General features: G+C 39.4%; 1 protein-coding gene across 4 annotated transcripts; it reads right to left on the bottom strand.

Moving 5' to 3' along the window:
- Positions 1-966: 966 nt before the first annotated feature.
- LOC112566720 (protein MMS22-like) lies at positions 967-23,901 on the bottom strand. Of its 4 annotated transcripts, none has more exons than XM_025243054.1 (31): positions 23,801-23,901; positions 23,058-23,170; positions 22,050-22,185; positions 21,273-21,395; positions 20,591-20,628; positions 20,175-20,247; positions 19,597-19,717; positions 19,106-19,202; positions 18,677-18,810; positions 18,118-18,231; positions 16,159-16,240; positions 15,717-15,841; positions 14,881-14,937; positions 14,498-14,617; positions 13,298-13,350; positions 12,696-12,755; positions 12,019-12,111; positions 11,297-11,408; positions 9,283-9,455; positions 8,785-8,915; positions 8,154-8,244; positions 7,425-7,492; positions 6,455-6,575; positions 6,000-6,080; positions 5,392-5,592; positions 4,787-4,925; positions 4,511-4,681; positions 4,154-4,273; positions 3,486-3,584; positions 2,878-2,910; positions 967-2,547 (listed from the first exon to the last, which is right to left on the bottom strand). In XM_025243054.1, exons 2-31 carry the CDS (start codon positions 23,158-23,160, stop codon positions 2,335-2,337), a joined length of 3,282 nt encoding a protein of 1,093 aa, XP_025098839.1. In that variant the 5' UTR covers positions 23,161-23,170; positions 23,801-23,901; the 3' UTR covers positions 967-2,334. The 4 variants fall into 4 exon arrangements, 3 of the variants coding, with proteins under 3 accessions (XP_025098839.1, XP_025098840.1, XP_025098838.1); XM_025243055.1 differs by having other exon boundaries at positions 23,850-23,901; XM_025243053.1 differs by having other exon boundaries at positions 23,691-23,808.
- Positions 23,902-24,732: the final 831 nt, after the last annotated feature.

Genomic DNA, 24,732 nt, shown 5'->3' with positions numbered 1-24,732 from the left:
ATAAGGACCCTGTGATGATGATGATGATGATGATGATGATGATGTAGTTTTGTAGTGCGCTAGTATCCGCATCACAAAGATGCGCTCAATGCGCGGTGATCCCAGCAGCCACCAAACTGCAGGTCAAATGAAAACTTCAAAAAAGTTTAAACAAGTGAGTCTTAAGATTTTTCTTGAAAGATGCAAGACTAGCAGACTCCTTGGTCGAGAGGGGAAGCGAGTTCCACAAAAGCGGGGCTACATTGGAGAAGGATCTGAAACCCGCAGTCTTCTTATTAGCATTCCCTGACTGAACACTCGGTCGTTCAAGTCTGAAGTGTGCTGCTGAACGAAGGTTCCGCTGGGGTTGGTAACAGCAAATGAGTTCTTGTAGATAGACAGGTGCAAGGTCGTGAAGACAGCCATAGGTTAAGGTTAACAATTTGTGCTCAATTCTCTTCTCCACAGGAAGCCAATGTAGGTCACGAAGTACTGGAGTAATGCGGTCAGTTGTTTTCTTTCCTGCAACTATCCTCGCAGCCGTATTTTGTACTCGCTGTAGCCTCGACAACTCACTCTTTGAAATCCCCCAGAGGCAGCTGTTGGCATAGTCTAATGTACAACCGATGAGAGACACAGCAACTGCATTTGCAGTCTTCTTATTAAGACTGGGTCGGAGTCGTCCAAGTGTGCGGATATGAAAATAACATGCCTTGACTACAGAACTGACATGATCAGACATAGTTAGAAGATTGTCGACATAGAGATTGTTGTCATAGCTAGCTCATGAATATTCCCCTCATATAATGTGACAGCGTCCTCCTGTCTGTAGATTCTGATATGAGTCACTGAGCAGAGACTGCTGCGCTTTAATAAGCATGTAGTGTATACAAGCTTTCAATGAGCCAACAGTCTTGACTAGACTGTGACACCAGTAAAGCAGTCCAATAATAAGGTTTAAATCAACTTTTAACAAACAAAATCCACTGGTATCTAAGACCACTTATGTGGCCTATGTATTGTGATCTCAAGATTCCTGGATGGTGCTGTACAAGCTTTACACTCACTATCAGCTGCAAAAATATCCATGGTACATCAACTTATATAAAATCAAAGCTGAATGTGGTACAGTTCAGCGTACAGCATGAGTCACACATTTTAAGAACTGTGACAAACAACAAGATAATTATGTACACTAGCACATTCTGAGACTTGTGACTGACAGCACTGTACATCAGTGTCAAACACAGCTACTGCAGGCCATACAACGATGCCTCATGCAGATGATACTGACAGTTGCTGTCAGTCACACAAAGGAGGGAATTTGAAGACCATGATGGATTTTGTGGTGATTAGTGTGCTGCACTGTGGAGAAGGTTTCTGGTTCAAGGTTTGCCTGGCCCTGACTGGAAAAAAACCACTCCCTTCCTAAATAAAATTCTGGCAAGCTGCTACATGAAGGCCATTCAAATTTGGCTCTGCATAATGTAAACAAACTTTGACACATTCCCAGACAATCAAACATACAGTGATCTTAAATCTAGATATTTAAAAAATACCTCAAAATACCTATGGGTGATAAAAGTACCAGTAACTCTTTGTTTCAAGTATGTTTGAACCTGGGAATAGAAAATCGTGTGTGTCCTATCCTCCAGTGAAACTGCAGGTGACACTATGCAGCTAGCTGGGTCTTACATAAACGTTTTAGCTGAAGGGTGGAAACAGCCAGAGACATGCAGTGTCACCACCTGTGTACAGCAACACAAGTTACAGCATAATTATTGTGTGATTTAATACCTCTAGGGGGCGTGTGTGTGTGTGTATCTATATTTATGTGCGTAGTGAAGAAGGCTCACTTTGAGAAACTGTCATAGCCTAACCCCAATAAAATGTTTGAGTTTTCACACGCATGTCTGCACACGTTCACTATGAAGTCTTGTTTCTGCTTCCCATTACTGATGTCAGCAAGACTAGTATAACGAAAACTGCACTGTTACTGATATCAGCCATCAAAATCATCCAGCATCTTTTCAAGGTCACCAATGTCACCTGTTTCATGACACTTGTCACTGACATGCTGGTGCCACTGGCATTATAAAATATTAGAGGATGCTATATATCACTAGCTGTCACAGCTTATCCAGCACAAAATATGACTTAGAGGACGCTATACGATATCATTAGCTGTCACAGTCTATACAGTCAATCGCAGACGTTCTCACGCCACCTGGTGGTGTCTCTTGAAGTCAGCATCTGGGATCTGTCTGCATCACAAGCTGATGAGAAGTGATCACTGCCATGTCTTGCTGACACTGGGTGTTTGTTGCTGTCTCTGTCTCTGGAGACTGTTTACTGTCAAGTCTCCAGTGTCCCGGTATGAGCTGGCTTGCTAACACTGGCTGCTTGTTGCTGACTCTGTGCCGACCATTTACTGACAGTCTCCAGTGTCCTGGCATGAGATGGGTTGCCGCTACTTTTCAGTAGGCCACACACAAGGCTGGAGAGAAAATTCACGAAGTTGATACGATCCGCTGCTAGTGGCTGTGTTTGCAGTTTCCTGATAACTCTCTGGAGCAAGAAAATGAACATGTTGATGTTAGCTGATAAGACTATTGAGCAAGCAGGATATAACTAGACTGATGCTACCTGATGCACCTGCAAGCCCACATGTCTCAAATACCAGTACTGCTCATAAACAACTACTAGTACTACTTGTAAACAACTACTAGTACTGCTTATAAACAACTACTAGTACTGCTCATAAACAACTACTAGTACTGCTCGTAAAGAACTACTAGTACCACTCGTAAACAACTACTAGTACTACTTGTAAACAACTACTAGTACTACTTGTAAACAAATGGCAAGCAGAAAGAGAAGAGTCAAAGTGAGACTCACCAGGACTGGGTGTAGGTCTAAATCTGTCAGAGTCTGAAACATACAAAAAAAGCAAGGCTCTGAGTATATTTTTTAACAAAAATTATTCATATATGTAAACTTATAACAACCTACAGTCAAAATATATACCAATATTATATAGAGGTCAATTTTATACACACACCATAAGTTAAACCAATATTCTAAATACATAAAACTTTTGTAGGGAGGCTTGCCGGCTGGTAGTGTGCTAAGTTGTTTTTTTTTCAGAGACTGTTTTGCAGATGACAGAGCTGCATGGTGTTATTTTTACAGAGGGTTATAGGTCAAGCAACTTGATGGATCTGCGGTGTGGTACAAGACAGGGTTGACATCATGTGGGCGCACACCTAGCAAGTCCAGCAAGGTCACAGTCACAGATCAGTGAAAGGTCGGACCCATGTAACTAGAATGTGGGAAAGGGGCAGATGTCACAACACCATAACACAACTGCCCCACCCCTCGGTTACATATTAATGCATACAACTTGCCTGGTTGCAATTTACTTAAAATATACAGTTGCACCAAATGATTTAGATATGATTGGCATTTGAAAAATACAAGAAGCTGCAGAACAAGTAGATTCTCACCAAAGGAAAACGAAAGAGGTAGTTAGTCACGATATCACGAAGGTGTCGCTGCACATCAGGCAGACGATTGTGCTCCATCTTTCCCAGACCTTCAATGAACTGAGGAAAGAAAATGAAATGGCAAACAAAAAGATGTGGTCACTAGATCCACTAAAGCTTTTCTTTCATAAAAATGGTGTTCTGTGTGAGAAGAAGTTTGACAGACAATTTGACCTAATAATCATAGCAGAGGAATCCAATATACCTTCCCAAAGAGAATGCATTACAAAATGAGGCATAACATTATGCATGAATTATGAGAGGCTGACACGTTGCTGCAGTGTCATATGTCATATGTCCAAACAATTTTGTCTCACTGACAGGTTTCACTGTTCATCCTTAGTCTTAGACAAAGAGAACAAAAGAGAGACACAGCATAAAGAAAGGGAGAGAAAGAAAGGCTGGACAGAGAGGAGACAACGGAGAAGTGGGGGAGAGGAGAAAGAGAAAAAAAGCACTCCAGGTTTTAAACATGAATTATGATGTCCCCAGAAGGGAAATAGCTATACAACCACTCAATCTGCAGGTCTCTAGTAGAGAGGCTTTATTATCACATCTTGACCCCACCACTGTCTCATACATCTTTCAGTTCTTACCAATAAAGATATTATCAAAAGATAGAGACTCACCAAATGTAGCGTCTCTTTCACTGCAGCTGAGTAGCTGGGGTGGAGGGGCTTGTCTCTGTTGTAGACAGGAAGAGGCAACAGGAAGGTCTTGATGATCGTCGGTAAGGGACATGGCTTGGACTATCACATTACAATGGAGAGTAAAATCTATAATATACAAGTACAAATAATCTCTAGACAGACTATCACAGCCCATCAATCAACAATAAAATCTATCACATACAAGTACAAATAGTACCATCACAAATGTACACAAACACATAGATGCTCAAGCTATTCATTGGTCTTTTTGTGGGTGCAGTCATCAGCCGCTGTCACTGTCCCTTTCACACTGTGACATTCTGACAGTTGGCATACCTGGAGGTAAAGAGCAGGTGCACAGTACTTCACTAAGTGCCCTACCACACGAAACATGTGCAGCAGGGTACTGGCTGGTGCCAGGGTGCGCAGCAATGGTGCAGCGTGTTGTGCCACGTCCTGGAAGTATGGAGACACTTGGTCTCTGGCCTGTCTTTTCTCTAGCAAACCCTAGGGCCACAACAAGAAATATGGGGTTAGATACGATTCCTCTGGCATTTTCATCCACCTCTTTCCCACAAATCTGCTGAACTAATACTACAAATAACAACTGACCTTGGCATTTCTGAAGAAGTGGCCTACACTTTTCAGGAAAGTTCTCCACGTGGCTGGGCATGAACCAAGCAGCAGGTTGTGGGCACCAATGTCACTAGCTGCCGACAGCGAAATAACCTCTGGTAACAGCAGGACCTGCCTGGAAAAGTTGAATGAAGAATTACATCAATGGCTGGTCACTAATTGTTGACAGTCTAACGTCCCAGATGACAGTGAATAGTGAATTATGGTAACCATTGGTCACTAAATGTCGACAGTAAAACAATCCCTGATAACAGCAGGTGTCAGGGAAGTTGTACCGTGATTATGTTGAGAACTGTAGTCACTAGATGCCAACAGCAAAATATCCTCCAGCAACATTAGGACCTGTCTGGAAAGTTGTACATTTTCTGTAGTAGAATTTTCCAAAATATTGACTGACAAAGTGAATGCAACTCCCTTAACTGATCTATACATTATACCAAAACAAATATAGTAGACACCATGTCTTTAAAATCAAAAGACTGTTCAGCAAATTGAACACTGATAAAGCTCAAAAAGGAAACAACGAATATATTTTAATTAAATCAACTTGATTGCTTCACACAATGACATAAAATACTCACTGAGTCAGTTCTTGCAATGATGACGATGTTTCTGACATCAACATGACACAGCGAAACCAAGCTCTGATCACATCCTTCTGCAGCAGACTCCTTGATGCTTGTGTTGCTGCTGATGGGGCAGATGATTGCTGAGATGACGAAAGGACAAAATCACGGATAGCTGGTTCTCCTAGCACCTGCACCAGGTAGTGACAGACAATGCTGTAACAAGACACATTCAATATATTGACACATATTCAACATATGGTGTGACAAGATACATTGAGCATTTTGACACCTCTTGGTGTATAAGAGCTACCTCTGAAATGGCGTTCTCTTGAGAATTCTTACAGGTACTGGAACGTGTTCTGTCTAGAACCCCCTCATCTAAGCGTACTCCCATACAAGGAAGTCGTGTTTTAAAATACTCTCATACAGGTAACCAGTGTCCTCTCTAACTCTCACACAGATAACTGGTGTCCTCTGTAAGATAGCCTCACGCAGAAAACTGGCGTCTTTCCTAAGAGGCTCTCTAAGCTAAGGACCTGGTGTCCTCTATAAGATGCCCTCATCCAAGGAACTTTTGAGCTTTTATTTATAAAATATCTTGATGCAACAGTTCAACTAACCTGACAGCCACAGTATCACCGAGTGCAAACTGTTTGAATATGCTGACAGTTCCTTCAGGACATGTGAAGAGTGGTGGTGGACTGCAAAAACAAATGTGTCAAGTGTCTGAGCACCACACTTTCCATTTGTACATTAATGACATTCATTATCTCAGCTCTCACCTTTACAACTATAATTAATAAAGTTCAATCGTTCCCCTTTGTCCTACCTGCCTATGCAATGTGACAATGATGCAAGCAGCTGGCCACATGCCCCAAGTATTTGTGCCTCACACAAAATCTATATCATGCCATTTCATATTTATAGAAATCCACCCTCAGTTACACATGTGTTCAACCTAACAGATTTATATGCATGTCTGCAAACTTGCATTCACATGCACATGTATTACACGTGAGTTCATATAGGTAAATGCATATTCATGTGCAAAGACCTGCTAAAACTCAGAACTCACAAAGTCTGTGAAAGGTGTGTCAAAGTCACTGCCAGGTCAGCTAGGCACAAGGGAGGGGTCAAGGTGCAGGCATGGTTACACACAAATGGAAAGACAAACTGCCAAAGCCTGTCAGCTAAGTCTGCAACAAAACACACAGAAGTGAAACCTATGTGCTAAAATTGTATGACAAAGACAAATGTTACAAAGGTTGTATTTTATTAGCTGCTTAGCTACTAATTGTTCTCTGAGATAAATAAAGTCTTATCTTATTTTATAAACTCATCTGAAATGCATTGACTTGCCACCATAACAAATTATGATAACGTCTTATCTTATTTTACACACTTGCGTGAGATGGAGTGGCTTGCCACCAACATACACCGCGCAAGACCACATGATGAAAGGAGATTCCAAAATATCAGTGACAGCATCTGACATTTTCTTCAACTTCTTTGCATAGTATAGCTTATCAACTCTATCCACAGTCCACATTACGCATAGTGCACAGTATAGTTTGTCGTCCACCCGAGCCACTTGTTTATATGACATAGCTTGTCGATCCACCAGAGATCCCCTTGTTTATGTGATGTAACTTGTCCATCAGCTATGACTGTCAACTACCTCTGGTCTCTAATTTACATCCTGTATGTCTGTGATGGCATCTACTGATGTCTGGCCAGCTATCACAATTCAAACTCTTGCTTCTGAGAACTATCAGCAACTTTGTATGAAGGTAACAACTCTGTGCACTTAGCAAGAGACAATACACAAGCAGCCATGGGGTCCAGACTTTGCTACAATCTGTTCACTCATTTTCCCAAAGGTATCGTCACCAGGATGGCTGACCACTTCCCCTCTCCCCACAGCATTCTCAGGAAGGTAAACTGCAGTTTGAGACTGAGTAGCTTTGAACATAAGACTGATATTAAGTAGCTTTACATAAGACTGCATGTGACTGTATGAGATTACATCTGATTACAGTACTGACCTTGCTGGTGTTGATGATGACTGACTCTCTCGTTTGCTTGTTCGTCTCTCAAGTGATCTGTGACATACCTGCATCAAGCAATGTGTGTGCTGGTTTTATTATCAGCAAGAGTAGCACAAAGCTTTATTAAATATTAAATATTAGCAAATTATAAGACTTTATTATCAGGACAAATGCCACATAGCTTCATGAAGTGTAAGGAAGAACACCACATGCCTTTATTTTTATGGATGAGTGCTTTAAGGCCATAGGTCACACAATATTCAGCTTCTTCTTCATATTCCATCTCACTTAACATTCTTCCTAAATCTCAGCTACCTACTATAGATAGGGTCATGTAGAGAATTGCTTAGCTTGTTGGTGACTTCTCCTATAAAAGAAAGATACGTAAAAAAAAACTGTGCCTGTGCATATTGTAGGAGTTTGTATGGTAAAGAGTGGATAAGAACTGTAGTCTTGCATTTTGTATCTGGAACATTCCATTATATCTTGAACATTTCACACAAGAAATTCTCACACAAAAAGGTGTGTGTGTGCCTGGGCATAATAAACCTATGTATATATAAAATTTGGTGTCCATTGTTTTCTGGTACCAAAACATGAAAGTCATTTTGCTTTTGTGTACTTTTTTAACACTTTTGTTGCCTTTATGGAGTACCAGCAGACTGTGACCTTAAAGAGAGAAATCAAATACAATTTATAATCTAACATAAGCACTTTCTCTCTCACCTCAGCCGTGCAGCTATGGTGTCCAGTGTTGTCAGCATGTTTCGAACTTCACTTTCATTGCCATTCTCTAAAGTAAGCCTGATCCCCTCACCTGTTCAGGAAGATGTTATGAGTATGATTGTCTAAGGAGATGATGTTACACAATGTTACTTTACTTTTTTTGCCAAAGCCATGCTGACACCTGTATTATGTTGACCCCTTGACCCCTAGACACCTGTATCATGCTGACCCCACAAACATCTCGATCATGCTGACTCCATACTGACTCCAGGTAAGTCCAGGACAATGGAGGAAAACATTTCACTGAGAGAAAGCCATATGTGTATATAAATAAAGTGGAGAAGCATTTTTCCCGTTGCTGAAGCTAAAAATCAGAGAGTGACACTCAGTTCATAGCGTATGGTTTTCCATGAGTAACGACTTTTTTTTCATCATAGGCTTCAGCCATCATCCCACTACACACATTACGTCCTATATCTTGCTCACTTATGATGTCTAGTAAGTAGTTTGCTCTGCTGCAAGGCCAGGTGTGATATCAAGCCTATACAATGTCAGGCTTACTCACATATATATGACGTCCTATGAATAATAGAAATAAATAAAAATAAATATGAATTTTCTATGAATTCACCTATAAATAAATATTCAGCTCCCTTGAGGTGTGAGTGATCCACAATTGCTTGCACACCATGCAGGTACATGGCCACCAGACCTGAAGCTTCTTGTCGCTGAGTGTAGTCAAGCTTGCCCTCAGAGAGCTGTCTGAAAAACCAGGTGATCAGCACCACACTGTCAATGCAGCATGGATGCTAACAGACATCTCCAGCCCATCAATCAACACAAATAAACAAGTGATTGCTCATGAAAGGTTTGTTATAATAAGGCAATGATCACATCTAAAGGATTATGACATCATGTGTCAGAAATGTATCAATACCAATATGGTCAACACTCAAAGTCTGTACAACTTTCTGCATATAGTTTAGTTTTAGTTTATTGCTTGTTACTCCTCGAGAAGTATAGGGCCACAACACTTTCTGCATATAGACACATCAAAATTATTAATGAAAAAGTATTAAAAAAGCCTGTCTCATACTCTTATATTCATGTACATAAGGTGGAGCGTTACCTGCACAGTGTATTAAAGGAGAATGCCATCTTCTCAGCCAGAACACTGATGTCATGGTTGGCTTTAACCAGCTGCTCAATCATGGCCAAAGCCCCGCACCATATTCGCACCCTCAGGCTGAAACGCCATGTCGCAGGATCTAGCATGTCATAGAGGTTACTCAGTTTCAAAGCCTGAAACATGAGACGGACTTCAAATTTATACAAAATATGATTGATTATTTAAAAATAATTCAGCTTTTAAAAAAACAAACACTAAAAAACTATCTGGTATTTACAGCAAGGTACGTCCACAGGATGATACAGTACAGGTTGATATTTAAAGCAAGGTACGTCCACAGGATGATACAGTACAGGTTGACATTTACAGCAAGGTACGTCCAAAGGATGATACAGTACAGGTTGACATTTACAGCAAGGTACGTCCACAGGATGATACAGTACAGGTTGACATTTACAGCAAGGTACGTCCACAGGATGATACAGTACAGGTTGACATTTACAGCAAGGTACGTCCACAGGATGATACAGTACAGGTTGACATTTACAGCAAGGTACGTCCACAGGATGATACAGTACAGGTTGATATTTACAGCAAGGTACGTCCACAGGATGACACAATACAGACTGACATTTACAGCATGGTACATCCTCAGAATATTTACAGCATGAAACGTTACAAGATGACGTGGTGTAGTTGTGGCCCTATGCTCCACTGGGGGCATAAAGGAATAAGAAGAAAACTGTTGGTTGTTGTACAACAATATGAGTAGCCTAAAGTCAAGGCTGGCTTCTAGCCATAGTATCTTTGGTAGTCCATTGTCAGAACTTCCTTCGGGGCGGTCAAGTGGTGCAACGGTTAGCGCCTATCATCAATACAGTAAAGGTTGGCTGCCCAGGGTTCATCCCTTGTCTCAGGCACGCTGTTCTTTCTCTGCATGTGGCATATGTTTACAGGGCTGTCTGTCTTGCCGTGATATAACCTTAGTTGTTGGCACGGCATAAAACACCAATTTCTTCCCCTCCCCCCACATTTCAGAACTTCCCTTGACTGAACTTTAAACTCAGTTGCAAGTTGGATGTTAGTTTGCTTTACACTGCTCCTTGCCAATGTGAGGACCTTGGTGCATGCAAATTTGATAGAGACATAAAAGTACCACAAGCGAGTGTCAATTTTTGATGGACCAGAGAACCACTTGAAAAATGCAAATTGGTACAATTGATAGAAAGGTGACAGCAATTATGAACAGAAAACAAGCTAGGGAAGATTGAATGAAAGAAAGTGTTTGTCGATAGCATTCCCAGTGCAACTGAAGAAAGGGGGATTAGACAAAATGATGGCAGTTGGAGCTGACTGCACAGCTTTGAACACTGGGCACCGCAGTGGGACAATACATCTGTTCCTTAGTAATGACCAAGCCTACCTCTGCAAAATGATCCCAGCTATAAGAAGTGGAAGCACCATTGACGATTTAGAAGGAACTAGATGTAGCTCAAACGTTCTACAACATAGCAATAATATCATGATTTCTAATCTTGTTTACATTGCAACGTCTTCAGACTGACAGCTGACCTGCTCCTTGTTGCTACGTGTGACATCATTATTAATTTCGTTGCTAATGTGGTGAGCTGAATGGTAATAGTATATGTCATTAATAAACATCTACAACAAAGAGGGACATATTCAGGAAATTTCAAAATTATAGACCTTGCAGAAAATAATGATTTCTAAGAACAAAACATTTCAAGTCCAAATAGCAGATCAACATTCTGACTGAGGGACATTTCTTGTGGAAATAGGGAAGTGTTCTGCTTGTCATACAGCAAAATCTTTTTCATATTTAAAATCAAGATAGTGAATTGTATAAAACCTCAAATGTGTATCAAAATTGCTGACATCACTACGCCCTAGTGAAACAATTTGTAACATGAAGGCTTTGGCAATCTAAAACATACCCCTACCTCTGTATATAAGACAATTTGTAACCTGAAAATTTTGGCAGTGTTAGACATACCACTTCCTCTGGATCCACGCACAAGGCTAGGACAAGAAAAAGGCAAGTCAGGTTATGCAAACCAGTTTCTGTCAGATCCTGCATGCGACGTTGGTGAAACTTTGAGTAAAACCTGAAACGCACATACAGTCCAGGTAAGACTATTCTAGGGCAGTTAGTGGCACGGTGGCTAAAGTACAGGGTTACCATGCACATGCCTGCATGTGTGTATTTGTGTGCATATTCATTAAGATGATAAATGCGCTGCATCATAATCATCATCATTCATCATCATCAATACACATGCAGTCATGGCAAAACTTAACCTAGGCTTTTACTGGTATGGAAAAAAGCATGCATACTACATGTTCTCCAAACCCAAATGGCAAAATAAAGAATTCCACATGTACGTTCCTCAATACTCAGATGATCAAACATCAAATCCTTTGAAAAGCACAGAATATGGAGCCGTCAGTTGCCAGCACATTGCTGATTCAGAAAGCTACAGTTACAGAGAGATCAAACTTCTGGATGCTTTTATATTTAACTCTTCTGAGTTTCTTGCTCAACCACCACATTAACATGACTTTTAAACTATAAATAGTCAACTGAACTGTAAAGAGTTAAGCACGCAAGAAGAATTATCCATTAAATACATGATTTTAGAAAGCTTCAGTTCCTCAATTCAGTCGAGCTCAGACCTTGCAAAGCGATTTCACATTGTCTTTAACACCCAGGTTTACCTGCCCTTTATCTGCCTCCATTCGGCCTCACTACTTTTCAGCAGCCTTGTTAACAGCCGCAAAAAGAGAGAAAAGCTAGTCTCCTGTGCCAGGCTGAAAAGAGAAGAAACACAGGCTCCATCCAGTCACAGCTGATGTCAAGTCAAAAGAAAAGCTAAAATATTGGATGTCCTCAACATGTTTCACAAAAGTGTCTTTGTAATTAGACCTATCAAGGTCTTGTCAGCTCAATTAAATATTATGTACACTAGTTTACATCTGACTTAGGCAAATGCCAAATGTATAATTGATGTACAAATATAAATCAAATATACTGGTGACTTATGGCATACCAGATTTATAAGTGATACACAGCATATCATATACGTCTGATGTATGGCATGTGACATGTACTAAAGTCCAATCACTATTTCTATAAATCACAGGCTCATTCCCAAAAGTTCACAATGTGTAGCTGACATCAGTCGCTAAGTCAGGTTTGTCACCTCATGGTAGACAACATGCTTAGTTTTCTTGATGATACAAATCAGATGTTAAACAAGCTAATATTAATATAAATTTGATGAAATTTTAGGTGTTTGTTTGTGTGCATATGTATTTGTGTGCACACACATCTGTGTATCAGCACAGCGTAGATGAAGTACATGCATGAGACAAGTTTGCTGAACTGTACTCACCCATCCAAGTCACCACAACAAAGTCTCTCACATTTTTCCAGCAGTGCTGAAGACGTTTTACTGTAAATCAGTAACAACATTAACACACTACTTTGATATTTTCAAAGTCCTGTACTAATAATATTTATTTCAATATATACTTATTGTGCAGGTAAGATATGCATCAAAAACAGTTTCTTTTTCAACAAGAAATCTGGTACTCTTAAACGTACATTATATATTTGTCAAGTTATGTAATTACAAGATCATGATCACCCATCAGTTAAAATATCTTCTCTCAGTGGTATTAGTCATTTGGAATACATGAGGCATAATTTTTAAGTGGATTTCAGAGTTTAGGAGTTTCATGTGCACAAGCAATGAAGAAACTATTTTTCAGTTTATCCAGGGGATGAGTTACAAGATCTTAACCTGGTAAATCAGTCAGTCTTTAAGTCATGTTACCCACTTTCCTAAACAATAACGGTACGCATGCCATGATTCCAGTAATTATCTGACAAAAACATTATCTGCTCCCACAAGGCTAGCACACACATCAGTGTAGTCATTATGTGACAAACACATGGGTAAATTCCCTGGGAAGAAAGCCAAATATTTCTCACTTGAAAATGGCAAGCCCTTCAACACTGGCCACCTGCTGCTGGAATCGCTCATTCTGGAGAAAAACAAGCATTCAGTTAGGACCTTGACCATAGGCTACTGGTGACATAGCATGCTGTCGTTGAGTTGAAGAGCTTATGCATCACATTTACTCCACAGTACCAAGATCTACAAGCTTCTGGAAATCTGTGGTGTCACAATGTTTTAGTGACAGTTCTTCATCCATGCACTTACGGAAATCTGTGGTGTCAAGATGCACTTGTTTTTGTCATGGTTTTTTCTGACTCTTAAGTTTCTTGTGTGATTGACTGTCAGTTCGCTTGTACTCTTAAATGTGCAGCATCAACATCAGGAAATGCACTTTACAAATTCAATTATTATTATTGTTACTATTTTGCTGTGTGATCTAGTTAATAATAACAAAGTATTTCTAAAGTCCCCAGACCTGCTACGGCCATTCAAGGTGCATGCATACAAATACTCATACGCATAGGTATGAACACTTACCAAAAAAAACAAAAAAAACCCACTATGGCATGTGAGAAAAAAATTTTGAAGAAAAAAAAAAAACCCATGCTGAAAGAAAAGAGTGTAGGTTTCTGGCCAACACAGAGTGGCAGGCTGTTCCAGCTGAATGGACCTGAGACCGGTAGATAGGTTTGGGATGGCAGCACCTCCACTGACACACTTGTAACACAGGATGCTGAGTTTGCACTGAATTCACTTTGAAACTGGGAGCAATAGAATGCAGCCAGCAGACATCTTTTTCTTATGGGCAATGAGGCAGGAACATTGTTTCATACATGTTGAAGAACATGGATGGTAGAAACTGAGAGCAATGGAGTGCACATCTAATATCTCATGAAGAGTTAATTTTTGAGGAAGATTTTGCAGAAGACAGTAAATCTTATCAATTGCGTTGCTTGAAAGAGATTTAGGTAGCTCCAAGGTCATTCAGTATTCATACTGTTTCTTAGAAAAAGTGAATATACGGGGTTTTTTTACCTGAAAATATTTGTTCATACTCTAAGGAGATGACACAAGTAAGACTGGAGCTAGTTATTGTCAGGCCCCTGTTGTTTTAACGATGTCCCCAACAAATGATATCCCCATGTGACTTTGTGTCTACACGAGTAAAACAAAGTTGTTTTCCTGATGCTAATGTGATGTCTAACAGTTGACACATCAGTGCCATGACATACCAGTCTGTGAGAGAAATACTCCCAGAGTGTAGTGATGAGACTTCTGGTTGGCCTCCACAGACTAGAGATAGATGCACAGCAGCGCAAGCAGGCTCGCAAAGTTTCTTCCTTTGGCGATGTCTGAAAAGCGTGGACAACATTCAAGTCACTTAGTCTATGGTTAAGCAATGCTTGAAATAAAGTGAGGTATAAACAATCTGAAATACAATTTATGATGGAAATAAAGTATGTAATAAATTGCAAAAGGCACAAGAATCAGCAATGACATTGTACACAGAAATGTCAGAATGTTAGGCAACAATGCTTGCATTGTTCCCTTTATTCAATGCTAAAGTTTAAAGCAAGCCAATCGTTCATAACTGAAAGAATTTGATGTCACTCACCCGTAAAACTTTCTCCATCAACATGTCGACAATAAAGAAATTGTTTAAGTTGTGGCTCTGTAGACAAAATATATCACATTGTAATGAGACCAAGATAAAAATCCCAAGATAAACAGCTTACACTGAACAAATTGGAACATCATCTATCATGTGGACCAACACCTCAAGAACATCTGTAATCTGGACTAACAGCTCAAGAACACCATCACTGGCGCAACACCTCAAGGAATAGCAGCTAACATGTGAACCAACACAAGAACAGGCATCAGAATCAGCCCAAATCCTTGTGATGTTGACCATGTAGTTGACAAACACAGCAACTCAAAAAGTGAAATAATAGACACACAGAAGAACACACACACACACAAATTGTAGCCAGAATTGTAATGTTGCTATGATTATGTTATGATTCATAAATTTGTTTGCCATTTATATCAGTCATTAAAAATGCTTCCCAAAAGCTGGCTGGTGTGACCCAAGGATGCTTTATCCTATTTTCTTTAACTATTAATTTTAATCTACAGCAAAGACCGTTCCTTTTTTCTTTTGGTTCACAATGAATAATGATGTTGGCTTTGGCAGAAAAATGTTTTGCCAAAGATGACTTTTTTGGCTGAAATCTATTAAATTTTGGCAAAAACTTGCCAGTGGACAGTTCTGATGTCAATATACAAATATAACAGAACTGCATAAATACAATTTGTATGAATTGATAATTAGATATTGAGAAACAATGGTTTCAGTTTTGGAATGTGAACAAGTTGTACAGATTGTAAGCAGAGGAGGCAGCACATTATGTTAACCACAAAATACTTCACATGAAGGTCAAAGCTTACGGCATCACGCATGAGGCCATTGTTGTCAAAGCAGGTAAGATGAGCCAGATGAGTGGTGAGCCACAAGCAGAAGCTGGCAGGACATGATGGCTGTTGTGAGATGCTCAACATGAAGATATTACTGTCTGTGAACAGTCAGCACATCAACATGAAGATATTACTTTGAAGTCAGCACATCACATGAAGATGTCACTGTCGGTGAACAGTAAGCACATCACATGACACAAAAAATCTTAATCTGGTTCAGGTAGATATCTTCAATCTCTGCGAAAGCACACACTTTCCAAAGCATTTTGTCAATCTTTGTCATGAGTTTTGTCAGTGATTTGCTGCTTGTCAGTCATTTTCTAGAGGTTTGTTACAGAAGCTTATTACATGACTTTTGTCAACCTTTGTTATAACATTTGCTGCAGTATCTGCAACATACTTTAAAGTATCTCACCTTGACTTTCTCCTCCATCTCCAGGTTCAGCACAAGTGTCCCACAGAGTCTGGAGTATATGGTGTAGCTGTACCCAGAATGACTACAACATAAAGGGGGGGGGGGGATTGGTGTTTTACGCCGTGTCAGCAACTAAGGCTATATTACGGCAAGTAGCCAGCCCTGTAAACAGATGCCACGTGCAGAGAAAGAACAGCGTGCCCGAGACGAGAAATGAACTCTGGGCAGCCAACCTTCACTGTATTAGTGACAGGAGCTAACCGTTGCGCCACAGGACCGCTACGACTACAACATAAAGGCAATAAGATATTAATTATATAAGATATATATAATGAACTCTTCCTTAACATTCAAGCTTGCAGACATCTTCTAAAGTACTTTCCAACGATGTGTTTTTTTTAAAAAAAAACAACTATTGTTTATGTAAGCATTGTAAAACAGACAACTCTTGACACCCAGACACAATTGTACAGAAGGTTCTCAGTGAGGCTGGCAAGTCAGATACCCTGCTTTGCTTAAGGTTAGCATGTCTCAGATACCCTGATTTGCTTAAGGTTAGCATGTCTCAGATACCCTGATTTGCTTAAGGTTAGCATGTCTCAGATACCCTGATTTGCTTAAGGTTAGCATGTCTCAGATACCCTGATTTGTTGTTAGTCTGGTTAGTCACAATTTTTTTTTTTTTTTTTTTTTTTTAGGCCCTTCGCCCCTCCTGGGGCATAGGCCATCGACTACAGTCTTAACTGTTGTCGATGTTTTAGTAGCAAGGATTTGTTTTTACGGGGTGGGGGTGCTCCTTTTTCAGCCAGGCTTGGGACCGTCCTTGGCGGAGGGCGGCCAGCCCTGTAAACAGATGCCACGTGCAGAGAAATAACAGCGTGCCTGAGACCAGAAATGAACTCAGGGCAGCCAACCTTCACTGTATTGGTGACAGGCGCTAACAGCGCTAACCGTTGCGCCACCGGGCCGCTCGGTTAGTCACAAATACCCTGATTTATTGTCAGGCTGGCTAATCAAACACACCTTGATTTATGGACATGGAAAGTGGTGTTCCAGCATAGCATCTAAAAAAGAAGCTATCAATGGATCATTTTGCTATTAATATCATAGTATGATAGTAAAGAATTTTGTTGAAAGATTCTATTACAAATTGTGAACCCAGGAAAAGTGAAGTAGCTTGACTTTGGGGAGAAAGGTGATCAAAAAGCAGACGTGGTCTCCCAGGCAACACTGGAGGTAGGGGCTTGGATGTGTTCAGGTTTTTACCCAAACAGAGGTGATGGCTATGATAACAACACATGCCTGGAACACCACAAGGACAGTCTAACTATTTAGATAATCAAGTTTGTAACTGTGGATAAACAGGTCAATGTAGGACTTCTGTGTGACTCACAGGTGACCATGCGGTGGTAAAATAACCATTCAAAGTCTGCTGGTTTGAATGACATCACCTGAAGGAGACTTAATTCTAAATTACTCACTTTATCCTATGTTTAGACATATATTTAGGTATATATTTATTCTACTTACAGCTGTTTGTAATATCTTTTACAGTTCTTTTTCATTACAAACACTATTTCTTAAAAATATCAGTAACCAGTTATTTAACAATGAGAGTGTGCGGTGAGGGTACCATGCAGAGTTCATCATAGTTAATACCATTGTACCCCAAGTTAATTACACAAACCAGAAAGGTCTTAGCAAAAGGAATCTGCAAGTGGTAAGTGAAAGCGCATCTGCAAATCAGAAAGTAACCATGGTACCACTAACCTTTACTGAAGTATGCATTTCTCTTTAGTCCATTTAATTTTACTTCCGTGAAACTTATTCAAGGCAAGCCACTTCTCTTCAGACAAAACTTATTCCAGGCAAGACATTTTTTTAGTCAATTTTACTCCAGTTTTGTTAGGCAATATTACTCCAGAACTTATTCAGGGCAAGTCACTCCAGTGTACCTACTTCTGTGCCATATTTCTCCTTCCTGATTGTGGTCAGTCGAAGCACTAGTGTCCACATCTCTAGCACACATCCACAAGGAAAGGGAGAGGAGTGGAGCCACTCTTGACTGTGCAACTGCCACATCAATCATTCTGTTCCTTTATTTTATGCAAGCTATGAGATGAGATGTCTATATCATCAAAATTAATTACATGAAAAATCCACCTGAATGTTTGTACTAACACGAATTGCAGATCATAGGCAGACTACCAACATTTGACAGCCTTTGGTCTGAAAGAGTAGCCTTCACAAACCTTTAGATTTGTTTACATCAGCAGCCGGAGTGAATTATCATTATCATCATCCATCAATCATCATCCTCATCAATTATCTATTTTTCTCTTTAAGTACAAAATCTCTTCACTTAAACTTGACAATCATAATTTTCATGAAGTAACAGCTGAAGCTGATGATACAAAAACTAGCTGTTAAAGACTTTTGACAGAAAGACAAGGCAGAGCATCAGGTGAAAAAGCTGGACTGCCATAACGTGGAAGAAGTAGGAAACACAAGACCCTACCTTCTCAAAAATAGGCACAGCCAGACAGACAAGGTCAAAGAGCAGAAACTGAACCAGCTGATCAAATGATGACAGAATACCACTGTCTTTTGAATCCCCAAGCTTCTGGCATAGCCTTATGTCATCCAGCACATCTGTCAGCATTTTAAAGACTTTTATGGCACATAACTTACAGCCCAACAGCAATATGTACATCTGCACATTGTAGTATCATGGTTATACAAATACATCTGCACCGTTATAGTATCATGATTACAAAATACAGGCAAAGGCATACACATATGCATAGAAAATAACTGGAGACCATGTGCAGATACCAGTGAAGAATACTTAACAGCTGATTATAACTGAAGAATACTTAACAGCCAACCACAAGTGAAAAACACTTAACAGCTGATCACAAGTGAAAAACACTTAGCAGCTTACTACCTGCAGTTCCAGCTTGTGTGGTCAAGGTGTGAAGGATTTCTAACATGTACCAGCAGATGTCCAAATGCTGATGGAATATGTGATGAATACTGGCTTGCTGGAGATAGAAAGGTAACAAAAGCTGATGGAGCATGTAATAATGTGCAATGCGTGGTAACATTTAATATCACTTTTATGACCACCTCCTCTTCAGTGTCACATTCAAAAAAAACAAACAAACAAAACAAACCCAGTCCAGATGCATTATCTTTGATTTTCACGAGTTCAAAGGGCTCCATGTTGGCCCCACCTTTCATTTATGTAGATGCCTTATATCACATCTAGTCCACTGTAAAGGTCAGGGTTTCTTTTTATATCCTCTTGTTGACAGATATGCAAATGTTTACCAGCACCCACACACAAGTTTACCTGCTTTTACTGACATGCATGAATGCACACACAAGTTTACCTGCTTGTACAGCATGAATGCATGCATACTCATTCAAACTTACTTGAATGAGAGAGCACTCTGAGGGCTGGTCTGAAAGTTTGCCAATGTGAAGTAGAAGATGAAGCTTTCTCACCAACTGACGAACAATATGCCAGCGACTACTTCCATTTTCTGGTAGGAATCTAATGTACAACAGAGAGAAACAAGTGAATTTTTTTCAGCCATGTTCAGATTTGCAGAGTCTGCAATGTTTTAAAATAAGAAATTGTTAATAATATTTGCATATACATTTAGCTGATTGGCACAGGTCTTATCATGAAATAAAATATTTCTGATTATAATTAACAGATAAAGAAACCTGACAGTGAAGTTTGTGTCAGTGCTGTTGTTATAATTTCCATTATAATTAACAGACAAAGAAAGCAGAAAGTCAAACCTGTCGGTGCTATTGTCATCATTTCCATGCACAAATGCCCACCCCTCTATTTATAAAACCAAGTCGTAAGTACATATCAGTTGGTTGATGACTTTAGAATTATCAGATATGTAGACAGTAACATGACAAAGGACTTAAGAATCATCAGATTTGTAGACAGTAATATGGCAGGTGCTGCTTGCAGCATGTGTAACTTGGCTCGCCTTTTTATGAAGTCCTTCACATAGAGTAAAAACTTTATCAGCTCTTGCCGTTTTGACACCTTCTTGGCACTGTCTTGAAAAAGTGAGAACAAAGGAAAATGTTGACAACCAAGCATTGTTTATACTGATCTATTTTATATTAAAGAAAATGCATTGGAAGTCAACTTTTTCTTACATCTGTTACATAACTATTGCATAAGCAAGATTCCAATCAGAATTCTGCATTCCAATAACTGTAATGAATGGCAAGCAAGATTCCAGTCAGAATGCTGTGTGACAATACTGATGGCTCTCAGGTACATATGAATTCTGAAGTAAAAATGCAAAACCTCAAACAAAATTTTCAAATTCAAATTATTTAAATTTCATACGTTTGTAATGACTATCTGCCAAGCCATTAATTTCAAAAAGAGTACCTTGATCGTTGACATTTCTCACATCCCTGATTGCTTGCCTGAAAAAAAGAAGAATCCCAAACTGGAAATGTTTCTTGCGGCAAAAAATATTACGAAGTCCTGCTCCAGTGCACAAGATATGCAATGTAAGAAGCTGAGTAGTTAAAAATATAAAGCCCTGGTCAATCTCAGAGCTGGAGACTGAACGCAGTATGAGCAGGAACATAAAGTGACAACCAACAAGTCCTGTTAACTCTGTCAACAGGTTATTTAACTTGAGATGTGCATACCAGTGAAGAGAAACTGATGAAACTCAAAAGACGATAATGGATGTAAAGAGTCATGCTAAAATGTAATAACACGCATCAATCAAACCAGAATAATTGTTGTTCACAAAGTCTGGTTAAATGCAGAAAATGTATTTAACTCAAGTGTATGTGGAGCAAGCGAAGACCAGCCAGACAGGTTCCAAAGAAAGGTAGCTATTACTCCACATACACTCTCAGCTTCAGCACAGCAGAATCGGTACGTAATTTGTCAGATTGTGCAACTTTGGGTATTTCTTAGAATTCACGCACAGAAATGTTTACTACAATGTCCATCTTTACTGATAAATTCAAGTCACAAATCAATGATAAAAGAAGTGTTGCCAAATACTGTGCAGTGTTTTTGGCTATAAACATCACTGTACATAAATTATTACCGAGCTAACATGAACAGCCTGTCTCTTTCTTCTTCCTCCTCCAAAGCCAGGTAAAAGAAAGTGAAGCCAAACAGTGTAAGGGATGGCTCAAACCCTTCTTGATTTGGTTGTGGTGGCATCAGCCTTTTGAAAATAAAAAAGAAACAAAAGAATAAGCAGTTTCACAAATGCAAACATTTTTTTCCTATTTGGTTATAATCCTAGGGGACATCTTTATCCATAAACAGTAAACTAAACAAAGCCGACCTATACTATATTAAAAATCTCATGTGTAAATTATATTCTCCATTCACATGATGAGAAAGCTACATAATACTAAAAATGTATAGAAATTATTTAAACAGTGATAATAAGAGGTGAATAAATTTGGTTAAATTAATAAATTTACTTTTAGATTTACTACTCACGACCTGCTAAAATTTAAATGAATTTGGGTGGCACACATAATTCCCAGGAAGGATTGCTCTACAAGTAACAGCTAACAAACGGTGAGGATACACGACATTTCTTCCTTAGCAGATACCTCTTTGTGAACACATATTTGCTCACATGAATTCACTGGAAAATACTTCTCACTGAACACAGAATCATGATCACATGTTCATCGGCAGATATATCTAACTAAACACAAACATGCACACGTTGCTTGGTAGAAACCTCACACTGAACACAAACATGCACACATGTATATGTCCATATGCTCAAACAATATGCACATGCACCAGTATGAAACAGCAACAAGTAAACACAGACAACACCCTCTTGATGCAATCTCACCGGTCAAGAGCGCCAGATTTTATGACACCATTTTTGTGGAAAGAAAAATGTTCATACAGGTGTGGCTCTCTGCCAGGATATGCCTCGCCTCCACAGCAGAAATATGCTGCTTCCACCAGTAGAAATGAGTTGTTTCCTACCAGCAAAATTGTGTCTATGTGTTCTTACATGTATATTTCTTAAAAGTTTCTTATTGATAAGAATGATACATGATGTAAAAAAAAAATCATAAAACTTTAACTCTAAAACTGACAGTTTCAGTGTTTAGAATGTTACACAAAACAAAGTCAGAAATGTCAGAAGGGAAACTAGTCCCCAAACAAACTTTACCATAATGCTGAGTCGACCTTAGTAATGCTTATCAAGTAAATATTACAAATTTACCATTAAAATGATCTAAAATTCAACATAATTTAAATGCTAAAATTTAACTGGTAGCACAGGAAAAGATTGTTTGACTTTTTAATTGCCTTTACTAAATTTTATTCTATAATGTACAGGTACACAAAACATAAAATACACATGATAACGGAGGCTTAAAAAGGTGTGACATCTACTCTTTTCTATCAACACTGCCTTGTTGGGCAAGACAACAGCACAGCAAGGACTCTCTTAATTATTCATCCACTATTTAAAACATCAAAAGTTTGGAGCTGAGTATGAAAGTCTTATTATGTAAACAGCTCATTTTTTTTTTTTGAAGATGTGGCTAATCACTATAAAGTTTATCTCACGAGTGTCTCCTAAAAACCAGGCGAGCAACTAAAGCTATATCACAGCAATGCAGCCAGTCCTGTAAACAGATGCAATATGCAGAGAAAGAACATGGTGCCCAAAATAAGAGCTGAACCCAAGACATTCAACCTTCACTGTATTGGTGACAGGCATTAACTGTTGCGCCACCAGACCCTCCCCTAACAGAAAAGGAAACTAATTTTGTACGATATGAGAGCATAATACATGCCATCAGACAGTATCTACTGACTAGATATTGTTCAAGCTTCTTACCTGTTTTAACTGATGCAGATGTTTCTGTTTCAGTTATCTCCAAGTCCATACCATACTGGTATGGGGAGACTGGTGGGGTCATTGAGTAGGTAGAATCAGTCATCTTCTGACATCTACATGATGATTAAAACATCTTAGTTTTGATGGACTTATACTGCACCAGCCGTTGGTAATGTGATGTAGTTTTTACTTAGTTACTGTATTTTGCAAGAACATTTTACTCTATCATTTGTAAGTCTCATGCTTTAAATTTTTTTTTTTTTAAAGACTGTTAGATGTGAATACAATTGAACTAGTCGGGTTCTATGTAACCCTTTAGGCATGATGGCCTCCGATCCTGTGGCTTTGCTGGGAAAGCTCAGGGAAGGCGATTTTCATTACTTTTATTGTAAAGTTCAAACTATTTCATTTCCAAAAATCCACAGGTCTGTTAATCAAGGAATCAACGACAAGTGTGTAGAATAGGCATATGCACGGAGGATGCCAAAGTTGGCTGCGATCCAGTTCGCTAACTTTATCATAAAGTTTATGATAATTCCTGTGATATCTTTCAATCATTCACTAGACAACTTTGTGAAAATGTGAAATGTACGCGGGTTCGCATCTCAAAAGGTAAGTCATTTATTTACGTACAAGAGTGGGTGAGGTGTGATTTCTGTCATAACTCATAAGCTAAAGATAAGCAGTCCGTCCTCGTCTGCTGACGTCGCCCCCGTCTGCTCACATCGTCCTCGTCTACTCACATCGTGCTCACATCATCCTCGTCTGCTCACGTCGTCCTCGTCTACTCACATCGTGCTCACATCATCCTCGTCTGCTCACGTCGCCATTTGTAATTTCCCGCACAGTCAAGGGACGCTACTCACAGCCTGACTGTCTCCCTTGTACGAGTCGGGTGGGTACCCGAGTGTTTTACCCTTAACCTACCAAGTCTACGTCGTCAGGGTTGTTTACCAAGAAAATCCCATTTTTAAAGAAATTTTTCAACTGTTTTTGCTCAAATTAGTTGATGGGGTTTCTAAAGCTATATGTCGGTGATACAAGCAATTTTAGCAATAAATATTTTGTTTATTTCAACCGTAAGCCAATAAAATTTGTAAACTTCTCCCATAAGAGTCTATATATATTTTTACATGAAAAACTGATTATACAATTTTTAGCAATACAATGTGCACATTTTCTACCCGATTACATACAGTTTAATATCCGTGTACAGCCAGTGATATCATTTCACTGGTGCAGCAAGTGTTGCTATTGCTACACTCATAGCAAACGTCTCAGTTGTGCTGGTCTGACTGTGTTTCTCACAGACAATTAATTTAACGTTTAAATTTTCTGTTATGTTTGTTTAAAAGAATGTTTTATAAGTGTAATTAATAATATTTATCTCACGTTGATGAGGAGCACATTTGAAATCAAGAATAAGTAAATATAAGTTGTTGTAGTCACGGCAGGATCACTTGGTGTGCCAAGGGTTAAAGCCCCGGTCTTAGAGGCTGGAGGCGCCTTTACGAATCGGTTGGATACCCGTTTGGCTCAGGTTTCTTCTCCCAGTTGGTCTACTTATGACTGATTAGAGGGCTAAGGAAAGGTAGGTAGAGGAGGTATAGCCACCTGTCCTCTCCCCACAGACCGAAGGGCTATATAGCTACCTGTGGTTCACCATCACTGTGAG

This window comes from Pomacea canaliculata, linkage group LG6 (genome assembly GCF_003073045.1).
Source record: "Pomacea canaliculata isolate SZHN2017 linkage group LG6, ASM307304v1, whole genome shotgun sequence".
Classification (NCBI taxonomy): domain Eukaryota; kingdom Metazoa; phylum Mollusca; class Gastropoda; order Architaenioglossa; family Ampullariidae; genus Pomacea; species Pomacea canaliculata.
This window is presented reverse-complemented; position numbering and strand designations above follow the sequence as displayed.

What these genes read in the sequence shown, in the direction of transcription:
- LOC112566720 (XM_025243053.1), bottom strand. Translation starts at nt 23,719, where the DNA reads ATGACAGAAATCACACCTCACCCACTCTT. An exon ending in AGGAGAAATATGGCACAGAA is followed by an intron (nt 16,241 to 18,117) that starts GTAGGTACACTG and finishes TTTATGTTGTAG; the next exon opens with TCATTCTGGGTACAGCTACA. An exon ending in ACCTCTTTCGTTTTCCTTTG is followed by an intron (nt 2,911 to 3,485) that starts GTGAGAATCTAC and finishes TGTATGTTTCAG; the next exon opens with ACTCTGACAGATTTAGACCT.